The 12,146-nt window shown below is 37.8% G+C and overlaps 1 protein-coding gene across 1 annotated transcript in view; it reads left to right on the top strand.

Moving 5' to 3' along the window:
• lrrk2 (leucine-rich repeat kinase 2) overlaps nt 1-12,146 on the top strand; it is a 46,712-nt gene that overhangs the window by 32,666 nt on the left and 1,900 nt on the right. Inside the window, exons 35-48 of the mRNA XM_016496028.1 lie at nt 2,939-3,130; nt 3,240-3,386; nt 3,490-3,602; nt 3,729-3,919; nt 4,043-4,203; nt 4,286-4,456; nt 4,919-4,994; nt 6,512-6,557; nt 6,678-6,890; nt 7,097-7,290; nt 7,381-7,453; nt 7,979-8,169; nt 10,546-10,698; nt 11,355-11,578. Coding sequence (XP_016351514.1) covers nt 2,939-3,130; nt 3,240-3,386; nt 3,490-3,602; nt 3,729-3,919; nt 4,043-4,203; nt 4,286-4,456; nt 4,919-4,994; nt 6,512-6,557; nt 6,678-6,890; nt 7,097-7,290; nt 7,381-7,453; nt 7,979-8,169; nt 10,546-10,698; nt 11,355-11,578 — 2,145 coding nt within the window. The remainder of the gene's footprint in view (nt 1-2,938; nt 3,131-3,239; nt 3,387-3,489; nt 3,603-3,728; nt 3,920-4,042; nt 4,204-4,285; nt 4,457-4,918; nt 4,995-6,511; nt 6,558-6,677; nt 6,891-7,096; nt 7,291-7,380; nt 7,454-7,978; nt 8,170-10,545; nt 10,699-11,354; nt 11,579-12,146) is intronic.

Consider the following 12,146-nt stretch of genomic DNA (forward strand, 5'->3'; position numbering starts at 1 on the left):
AGGAGCGCGTGGGCACTGAGCCGGCGCGGGCTCGTCACCAGACCCTGACAGATCCGCATCAGAAGCTTGCGGCACTTTCCTCCTTGACTCGAAAGAGGCTGCAGAGGAAGAGCGCGGCAGGGCTAGTTGGGTGAGTACATCGCCTTGGACGATGGCCACACGGAGCTTGAGAGTCCAGAGGCTCATATCTCCGCAGTGGGGGCAGTTCGACCCCCCAAGCGCTGCCTCTGCGTGTGCGCAACCCAGGCAGAAGACGCACGACTTGTGGCCATCAGAGAGTTCGATTGGCTCTGCGCAGGAGAGGCAATCGCGAGTCATCCTTGTTTCCGAAGCTCACCGGAACACAGCAGGGGAAGAGAAGGCGTGTCCGCTGCAGCGTGTAGATCACGGTGAGTAGTCTAGTTGATAGGCTTCTTGCTTCTCGTAGAAGTTTGGCTGAAGAAAAAGATTCTGAATAGATGACGTACAAGCGCTGTTTTATATAGAGTGGGATCCCCTCATATTTCGCACGCTTGAACACCATTGGCCAGTTTCAGTGGCATGATTCAATAAGGCTTCAGTAGTATTTGGAGCAAAGGGTAATTCCCCATAGCAATAGTGACCGAATCGAAAGGGAACAGCCGTACGCTGCTTGTTTCCAAATCCTTACACACACTTTAACCTAAAATAATCATTCATAAAATTCGAAAAGGTTGAAGTGAATTACAAGGGTGTTCACAGTGGGCTGTGTTTACATTAATCTCGCGTCATAAAAGCATTCTGAGCTGAGGTGAAATTAACGTTACATGACTCAGCCGAACGCACAAGCGCTCTTTAGTACTCTTCTTCATGAGCATTTGAGTGTGCGGATAAAAACTAGATTAGAGCGCCATCTGCTGTTAAAATCTAAGCTCAGAATCGATCCACGAATCGATTCTGCATTGATTTATCGTCCCAGCCCTAATGTTGATAATGTGATGTGATGATTATGATGATGATAGTCATGGTGATAGTGATGTATTTGATTCAGTGATAGTAATGATCAGGGGCGTCATGCACTCATTATTTTTGAGGGGGCACGAGTTGGGGGAGTCGTCATGTGACACACAGCAGCCACAACAGCACGTTTTATTTATTTTTTCCTGTTTATTCGAAACATTCCCAAACGCATTAACTATATCATGAAATATCTTGATTCTCACCTTTATAGATTATGTTGATCTATAGTGGGCGATGGTCAAAGTAACCTAATAATGTAGTCTATTAACTATGCATAAAAACTGTTTAATTAATTAACAGATATGGGTGTCATGCCATAACATATTTTTAATTCAACTGACTTTATATTTAATGTGAATTTAACATTGAAAGTTAATGTGAATAAAAACATTGCAAGTTAGGCTACTAATCATAACACTTTCACACTATGAAATTAATATCTTACAGATTCGTACACACATTTGCATGTTGTTGTTTCTGATGAGAGAATTCGCCAGGAGAGAGGTATTCAGTCAGTGAGTGAGTGAAGAAAACACTGTCATTTTAGCGATGACTCATCTGAACTCCTCTGATTGGTCATTTCATTCATAAGCTCAACAGCATCGTGTGTGATTGGTTATAATGCGCAGTGCTTTTTTTGTCTTTTGGAAGCTGCATTCAAAATCCACTTGGCTCAAAAATCTGAGGGGGCACGCCTCTGGTAATGATGATTGTGATTGTGATAGTGTTGATGTTGATAATGTGATGATTATGATGATGACAGTGATGGTGATAGTGATGCATTTGATTCAGTTATAGTAATGATGATTGTAATTGTGATAGTGTTGGTGATGTTGATAATGTGGTGTGATGATTATGATGATGATAGTGATGGTGATAGAGATGCATTTGATTCGGTTATAGTAATGATGATTGTGAATGTGATAGTGTTGGTGATATTGATAATGTGATGTGATTATGATGATAATGATGGTGATAGTGATGCATTTAATTCAATGATAGTAATGATGATTGTGATTGCGATAGTGTTGGTGATGTTGATAATGTGATGTGATGATGATGATAGTGATGGTGATAGTGATGCATTTGATTCAGTGATAGTAATGATGATTATGATGATGATAGTGATGTTGATAATGTGATGTGATGATTATGATGATGATAGTGATGGTGATAGTGATGCATTTGATTCAGTGATAGTAATGATGATTGTGATAGTGTTGGTGATGTTGATAATGTGATGTGATGATTACGATGATGATAGTGATGGTGATAGTGATGCATTTGATTCAGTGATAGTAATGATGATTGTGATGTGATGATTATGATGGTGATAGTGATGCATTTGATTCAGTGATAGTAATGATGATTGTGATAGTGTTGGTGATGTTGATAATGTGATGTGATGATTATGATGATGATAGTGATGGTGATAGTGATGCATTTGATTCAGTGATAGTAATGATGATTGTGGCGGTGATGATTGTGATAATGTCAGTGATGATGATTAATGTGATGTGATGGTGGTAGTGATGACAATAGTGATTAATTTGATTCAGTGATATTAATGATTATTGTGGTGAGGATGATTGTTGTGTTGTGATGGTGATTAGTGATGCATTTGATTCATTCATAGTAATGATGATTGTGGTTGTGGTGATTGTGATAATGTCAGTGATGATGATGTGATGTGATGGTGATAGTGATTATTTTGATTCAGTTATAGCAATGATGATTGTGGTGATGGTGATAGTGATACATTTGAATTGATGATAGTAATGATGATTGTGGTGATGGACAGATGATTGTTATAGTGGCAGTGTGATGTCCTGGTGGTGGTGATGCTGATGTGATTGTGATGATAATGCTTTGTTGAAGATGATGTGGTGGTTATGATGTTCTTTTTGATGGTATTGTGTTGATGACATCGTGTTGATAACATTGCCTGTCCTGTGTGTAGGTTGTGTGTTGTTTGGGCAGGTGGTGGATCACATTGACTCTCTGCTGGAGGAATGGTTTCCAGGCCTCCTCGTCACTGATGTCCATGGCAGCGGAGAGACACTGCTTAAGAAATGGGCTCTGTACAGCTTCAGTGATGGAAACAAATGCCAAAAGATGCTGCTGGAAGATCTTCTCTCCAAAATCAATGCAGGTCTCTATCCATTCTGTTCACATTCAGAAATATAACTCCTTTCTTGATAACCTGGTGTATAAAAATTGTGCAGAACCTGTAGTGTACTGACTGGTTGCTTGTCTGTAAGATGGTTTGCTGGTGAACCCAGAGGACCCCAGCTGTACTCTGCCCATCTCTCAGATCTCTCCAGACCTGGTACTGTGTGACCAGCCAACCAGCACCATACTGGATCCAGAGCAACTGGAGATGGAGCTCTCAATGGAGTATATGTTGGGTTAGTACATTAATAAATTATTACATCTTATCTCACATATGTTACTGACAGTGAATGTCAACAAAGTAATGCAAGTATAAACTAACAGATTTTTTTAATGAAGGAGATGGAGGCTTTGGCTCTGTATATAAAGCTGTGTACAAGAATGAGGAAGTTGCTGTTAAGATTTTCAATAAACATGCATCTACACTTTATGTTCATCGGCTGGAACGACAGGTGAGTTATGCAATAGAAAAATAACCCCGGCAAGTCTTTCACTTGGTTAGGACATGAGCAAGTGGTGTCCAAGTACCAGCGTTAGTACATGATTGGTGTATTTGCCTTAAAATTCTTTGTCTCCAGGAACTGGCGGTTCTTGGCAGACTGTGTCACCTCAGTCTGGTGGGGCTTTTGGCTGCCGGTTGTAACCCACACATTCTTGTGATGGAACTCGCCCCATATGGCTCTCTGGACTCGCTTTTTGAGCGTGAAAATAGCAGTCTCAGCCGCAAACTACAGCACAGGATAGCACTGCATGTGGCGGATGGTCTCAGGTGGGTACGCTAGCTACACAACACACAAAAGCTTTAAAGAAATCACATTTAAGTAAACATGCTGGGTTCAATACAGGTTTAAGCTGTAGGACAGCATCTACAACATGTTTTGTATTCAAGCAGCTATTTGCACTCTTCTATGATTATCTACCGAGATCTGAAGCCGCACAACGTTCTGTTGTTTAACCTGAAGACGGATGCTGAGGTCATCGCTAAAATCACAGACTTTGGCATAGCGCAGTACTGCTGCAGTATGGGCGTCCGCAGCTCAGAAGGAACACCAGGTACCTCTAACTTTCCCATAATCCTCTATGAAACAGAGGATGTTTACTTTATATATTTTAATATTGTGTCTTCCACACACAGGTTTTAGAGCCCCGGAGGTCGCCCGAGGTAATGTCATCTATAACGTCCAGGCAGATGTATATTCGTTTGGTCTGCTGCTGTATGACCTTTTGACCTACGGCGAGCGGATATCTGATGGAATGAAGTTTCCCAGTGAGTTTGATGAGGTGGCTGTGCAGGGTAAACTACCAGGTAACATGCTTCTTTTGTTTATTTTGATGTTTATTAGTGCTGTCAAAATTAGCGCAATTAACGCAGGGGCGGAGCTAGGTTTGGCCACCTCACTCACTACTGCTGCTTCTGTCTCTTTTTTTTTTCTTGACAAGAATTGCATTTATTTAGACACAGAACGTCTTTATGACCACATAAAATGGGAGAGATTAGTAGTAAATCTCCAGCACGTGCTTTCAGACGGAGCGGCATTTACTACACAGAGCCGTAGTTCACTGACAAGCTACGCAAAATCGCAGGCGATTCATTGCCGATTATGAACACGATTTTGCGTAGCTTGTCAGTGAACTACGGCTCTGTGTAGTAAATGCCGCTCCATCTGCAAGCACATGCTGGAGATTTACTACTAATCACAGAAGCGGTTTTACTGACGAGATGCGCATGAAAATCGCATTCGATTTTTTGCACAGCCCTACTTTTCAGTCACGCGTTCCAACTTCACCTCAGCACCAGGCGCGAGTCAAACGAGCGTGGAAAAGCAACTGCGCTCATACCGCATGCTCGTTGTATTGCACGCACAAATGCGGCGGTGCTCGCTGTAGCCTGTATCATTTCATATCAAAGCGCGAAAGAAACGACGAACATGCAGTGTTGTGGTGATGTCATCAGTTAAGTCATGAAGTTACCAAAAAGGCAATTAAAGCTGCCTTAAAACTGCGTGCATGTAAGTATTTGTTATATATGAGTCACATTTAAGGACATGTCTCTGAAATGCAGTGGTTTTCAAACTGTCCTGGCGCAGCAGCACTGTCTCCCTCATCTAAGACACCCCATTCAACTCGTCAACTCATCAGTAGAGACTTTAAGAGCTGAGGTGGGTCAGAAAAGGTAAAGAGATGTGTGTCAGATCTGCATCATGTTCAGCAGCAGCAGCTCTTAAAGTAATAGCAGCCAAAAAAACCTAATAACCAGCTGCTGTGATGTCTGTTTATCAAACAACAAAAGAAAAAAGAGGATTCATCAATATTTAATTTATAATTTAGAGTTTGATAACTTCAATTTCAATTTCTGTATATTTCCTACTTGCTGAAGGGCACATGTAGCTAAATATGACATTTATTATAATGGATTATGTGTAGATTGTTTAAAGTTCACATAAATTAGAAGTTATTTTAAGTAGTCTAATAAATGTTCAAATTGATAGCTCTCAATTATGCTGTAGTGTTGAATGGCTATAGTCAATGGTTAAATATTAGGAAAAAAAACTATTTCATAGAGACATCAGTATTAGTATCAGGGATACTTGCCTTCAGTCATAAAAAAGATGCCATTATACAAATATTAAAAATATACTGTCTTTATGTTGTTTGTACATTAATTTGAAGATTGAATGTGAAATTATTGCAATGTAAAAGTATTTTTAAAAACTTTAATGTTAGGTGGGATTAATCGCAATTTCAGAAAGAAATGTGTGATTAATTAGTTTTTTTAAATTATTTTTTTATATCGATTGACAGCACTAATGTTTATACATACACTACTGTACCATTCAAAAGTTTGGGGTCTGTAAGATTTTTTTTTTTTTCAAAGAAGTCTCTTATGTTCACCAAGGCTGTGTTTATTTAATCAAAAATACTGTATATATAATTAGTAAAATTGGAAAAAAATATTTAAAATAAACATTTTATATTTTAATATATTTAAAAATATAATTTATTCCTGTGATCAAAGCTGAATTTTCAGCATCATTACTCCAGTCTTCAGTGTCAGATGATCTTTCAGATATCATTCTAATATACTGATTTGCTGCTTTAAGAAATATTTCTGATTATTATCACAGTTGAAAACCTTAATATTTTTGAGGAAGCAGGTGATACTTTTTTTCCAGGATTCTGATTAATAGAAAGTTCAAAAGGAAAGCATTTATTTGAAATATATATATTATTACTGTCACTTTTGGTATATATTGTTTAATATTATAGTATGTTATTATATTAATTACAAGTATCAATTTAACTGTAAGATTAAAAAAAAAAAATATTAATGTATATTATTGATATTTTATTCCATGATGAGGGACTGTTTGAGAGAAAACCCACAGGACAGGCCTACGTCTGCTCAGGTTAGACTGATTACAACTGATTGTAACTGATTCTTATAAACTTATTACATCTTAGAAAGAATCACTTCTGAACTTCTGTGAAAACATTTGAGTACATAAATATCTCTGTGTATGTTCTAGCTGTTTGATCGTCTGAATTCTGTAGAGATGCTTTGTCTGATGCGAGAGCTGACATCGATGAGTTTGCCTGGCGAGTGTTTCACTGTCTCCGGTGCCAGCGGAGGTGCAGACGGAGGTAAAAATACCTGTGTGTGGATTGGAGGTGGCAGTTGCAGCCAGAAATTAGGCTGTGTGACATCACTGGATCTGGAGACAGGGGGAAGCTTGAGCCAGGTATGTATTTTACTGTATATACACTCTTTTCTTGTTAAATGCTATTTCATCTAAACAAATATGATTATATGATCCTCATTTCAGTGTTCAGCATATAATAGTTTTCAGTTACATGCCAACCAGTTCACCCACAATCCTTGAAGAATTAACTCGTTGACTGCTGTATATTTAACAGTCCAGTTAACAGTGTTCCCGCCCTCTTTTAGGAGATTGACAGCAGTCCAGTCCTCTGCATGGTGATCATCAGAGCTCCGGGGTCATGCAGTGACTGGTTAGTCGCTGGTACACAGTCAGGTTCACTCTTCATCGTGGACACAATAAAAGCAGAGGTTCTGCACTGTCTGAAGAGTGTGAAGGACTCTGTGACATCACTCTACTTTCACACTGACCTTCACCACAGGTGATTACATCTAAATTTTTTGAATAAAAAGTGGAATGGCTTCTTGGATGATCTACGTTTAGATGAGAGAATGATGTTTCAATTTTTCAGATACTTAAAGAATTACCTTTTGGTCGGGACAGCAGATGGATCATTGGTCATTTATGAAGATTCAGCCTTGAAGGTATAGCTTTTTTAATCGTTAATTTATCATTTGAATAATTATTTCAATATGCACAGTATAATACAATTGAACTTTGAAATAGTCCAAGATTTACTGGAGAATCATCTGAGAATGCTTTTTTTAATTGACAATGAATTCTGAACTATAATTGTTTAGCACTATAATTGATTGCATACACTACCGTTCAAAAATGTGGGATCAGTAAGATTTTTTTGGAAAGAAATTAATATTTTTTTATTTAAAAAGGATGCATTCAACTAATTGAAAGTGACAGTAAATTTATAAAGACTTCTGTTTCTATTTTATTTTTGCTATTTCAAATAAATGCTGTTCTTTTGAACATTATAATAATATAACCATTTTACTGTATTTTTTATCAAATAAATACAGCCTAGGTGATCATAAGAGACTTCTTTCATAAATATATTTAAAAAAATCTTACCCACCCCAAACTTTTTAACTGCAGTTCTAGCATGCTGCAAGCTATGTCAGACGCCTGACATATCTGATGTTTTATGACTGTAGGTGAAGAATGGTGGTCCAGTGAAAACGCTGCAGGTTGGTGATGTGAACACTCCTCTGATGTGTCTCGGTCCGTCCAGTCACCCTCAGGAGCGCAGAGGACTGTGGGCGGCCTGTGGCAGCAGGGTGATCTCACTCACAGTGGGATATGACATCAATAGAAGCATAGACACCAAACCCAAACAGCTGTTCCCGTGAGTAATGCTAACCCTGCTAAAGAAAAGCATAACTACATCTGTCAGTGTAAAACAAATGACCATTAGGTTCAGGTATTCTTGTGGAAAACAGCTTAATTTTTAACTTACTTTTTCTGCTAAAGATAAATATACTCTATACAGGATCATAAAATTAACAGGGGTCTTATCTTGACAAATTCAAGATCGCAATTATGCGCAATTAAATATACTGGGGGTGCCTCAGGGTTCTATGTTTGGCCCCATACTATCCTTAGTTATACAGTCTCAAAGGACATGGCTTTTCTTATCTGTGCACATGAAAATCAGCTCTACCTGTCCTTCAGACCTGAGCTTATATTGTGGATTCATCAGGATGACTCCACAAAATTAACACATATCTCTTCCTGCCTCTCAGCCTTGTTGCTAGAATGCTTAACACAAATGTTAACACTATTACACTTTCTAGATGTAAGTGAAATGTGAAAATGAATGAAAAGTGTTGAGTGCAGCATTACATTTAGATCTGCTCGCAATTTCTTTTTACATGTTCTTTGCGGCATTGAACATTATAACCAACATACATTTCTGTTGAACTTATGAATGCAATGGCCAAATAGTGGTGTTTAGATTAGTCACCAGTAATTAATAAATCCACTGAAAATGGAAAAGTTTTTTTCACTAACTTAAAGGGGTCATATGATGCGATTTAAATTTTTCCTTTCTCTTTGAAGTGTTACAAGCTCTTGGTGCATAAAGAAGATCTGTAAAATTACAAAGACTAAAGTCTCAAATCCAGAGATATATTCTTTATAAAAGTTAAGAGTCAACCACGCCTACCTAAAACGGCTCGTTCTAACACGCCCCCACATGTCTACGTCACGATGTGGGAAGATTTGCATAACACCGCCCAAATGTTCACGCAAAGAAAGAAGGCGTAACTTTTATTCTCGAATGTTCTTTTTAGCAACATCATATGACCCCTTTAATTCTTCACTCTTCTGAATTGTCTCATCATAAACCAAATAAGTGCAGATACAGCTTCATTGATTGTGTCTGTGTAGCCAAACTATGATGTGCTGTTTCCCCACACACAAAAACAATTTTGTATTTAATTAATCAACATTAATAATCATTAAAACAATATCAAGAGCAATAATCGACTTTTAATTATTTTTGTCATATTTTGACACATTATGCAAAAGTAATCTGTGTAAATAAACATAAATGCCATGTCAGATTATTTATTTTTTTTAATACAAATTTTATTGGTAACACTTTAGTGTTCTGATTGAATAAAGTAATTGGTTACGTTTAAGTATTTAACATAAAATACAGTACAGATACATTTAATAGAGTGAATATAAAAATTGCCCTTACAAAAATAAAAAGTTCCTGGAAATCAATTCAAATGTTGCCCCTTAATGCAAAAGGGAATATCTGACCCTGATGTATACCGTACACTACATTGCCAAAGGTATGTGGACACCAAAAATACCGGTCCAATATGTGCTTGTTTCATTTCAACAAAACAATGGGTGTTAACAGGATGTTGGGCCTCCCAACGGTTCTACGGTAAAACATGTAAGAATTTGCTCCCATTCTCAGAGCCCTTAGGGCCATGGCACCCATTTGGCTTTCAAATTCCCAGACATGTTCAGGTTCAGGTGTGGTCTTTGAGCAGACTCGTCAGGTTTCTCCATGCCAAACTCACTTTGGACACGTCACAACAGAAAAGCACCATTCACCATTCTTCTAAAAATGTTTGTCTAATGTGATTGCATGGTCATATGCTTGATTTTATGTACATACTAGTAATGTGTCTATCTGAAATAGCTATACTTGACAATTAGAAGTGGGTGTCTACATACTTGTGGTCAATCATGTAGTGTACTTGGCACTAAAATAACTCCATTTATGTTAAGCATTCTAGCATCAGTTCTGAGAGGCAGGAAGAGATGCATGTTCATATTGTGGAGTCATCCAGCCTGATTAGCTCAGATATAAAGGATAGATAGAGCTGATTATCATCTGCACAGATTAGAAAAGCCATGTCCTTTATGATTGGGCCTAGTGAGATTGTATAAATTAAGAATAGTAAGGGGCCAAACACAGAACCCTGAGGCACCCCCAGTGGTTTGCTGATTGTAATTTGCCCATGAAGTAATACTCAGGAATGCGATGTTCAGTGATGTCCAGATCAGAGAGAGTAGACTGGAGATTCTGGTGATTCTCCATGTCAAAGGCAGAAGACAAGATTAGTAAGATCAGGATGGATAATTTTGGATTTGCTTAAATGTCACATAAAAAATGTGGTTTGCATGTCTGTTAAACAGCCTTTTACAAAGAATTTCTTGGTGATGTTCAGTTCTTAAGCATGTTTATTTGTTTTTTTAGGCAACATGGTCGAATCAGCAGTGATCCTTGTATATCACGGTTAGCGGTGGACAAACATGTGTATGTAAGTAAAAGGGGTGGCCACACTGTGGAGGTCTGGGATAAGAAGACTGAGAGGATGGTGAACCTCATTGACTGCGCACAGTTACTCAGGTGAAGTGGCACACATGAACAACTCACTCAAACACTTTTGACCCATTTACACCTGTTATTAACATCCATTTCTGATTGTCTGATCACAAGTTGTCAGCACTAAATACAAGTAGTGTCCAAAATGTTTTGTGGCAAGATCACTCACACTACATCTGAAGTCAGAAACACATGTGTAGTGTTAACACTAATCTGGTGTGTCCTGGAGATCAATTAAAGACCGCTGACTTGCCTGTCAATCAACCATTGTGCTAAAACAAAACTTTAAATGTTGTTGGTTCGGAAAATAACCATCCGATTATGACGGATGTCCACCAGACTTCATGAAAGGTCTCAGATTTGCCTCATGTCAACATGCAGTGACACTGATCATGTGAAACACATCTGAAGTTCAGTTGTTATGGGAGTTTGACTGAAATGACAATGAACATTCTGTATGAAATGTCACATTTGTGGCCAGATTAAATTTTAATAATTTGGAATTTATTAAAATTTAATTCCAAACATTCCAAATTTAATAATTTGGAATCCTCAATTTTTTGTACTTTGTATGTTTTATGAAATCAGAGAATCTTCACATTTCAGACAATACTAAGTATCGGTTGACCACATGTTGACCCTAACTTCCAAACCCGTTTCGATTTATGTGTCCACAACAGATTAAGTTCCACCAAAAAGCCCAAAGCCCAGAGTGAGGACCAGTCTAGACAAATGGTGCCATCTTCGGCGATTGTTAAAGCTCTGTTGGTCCAGCACAGTGGTACTCTGTGGATTGGGATGAAAGCAGGACACATCCTGTTGGTGGAAGTCTCCAGCTGTCAGTTACTTCAGACCATCAGCCCTCACTGCCACTCCTTACGCTGCATGGGCTCTGTGCTGTTAGGTACAGTTCCTGTTTCCTGTCTCTCTTTAATCTAATTACACAAAAAATTCTTAATAAGTGTGATCTTACTTAGGATTAGTTGGTAAATAGTTTGGCATCTCTTGAAAAAAAGAGACTATGTCATGACTATGACTATACACGTTCATGGCTATGTTTCTTAACACACTCGTCAAATGAAAAATTTTACTTTTTACCAGTACATTTTAAATAATTATGTTTTAATAATCCTCTGTTGTGCTTTGAAGAAAGAAGTACACTTATGTTGATGTGTTGACTAACATACTTAAGCACATGTAAAATACTTGATTATAATTTGAACGGCAGTGTGATATTCAATATTATATTTAAAATATTTTAAATGTACTAAATTGTTTCGATAGAAATGACAATAACGTTATGTTTAAGATGGCTATATTTAAAAAAAAAAAAAAAAAAAAGTCCTACTGTGGGTCAAAAAGCATTCTAAAGTTCAGCTAATTGCATTTATATGGAAGCCCGTTTCCGCCACTGAATAAAAAATAAAAAAGGTAATTGCGACTTTTTATCTCATAATTTTTTTTTTCTCGAA

The sequence above is a fragment of the Sinocyclocheilus anshuiensis genome, unplaced genomic scaffold, assembly GCF_001515605.1.
Source record: "Sinocyclocheilus anshuiensis isolate Anshui unplaced genomic scaffold, SAMN03320099.WGS_v1.1 scaffold626, whole genome shotgun sequence".
Taxonomy (NCBI): Eukaryota; Metazoa; Chordata; class Actinopteri; order Cypriniformes; family Cyprinidae; genus Sinocyclocheilus; species Sinocyclocheilus anshuiensis.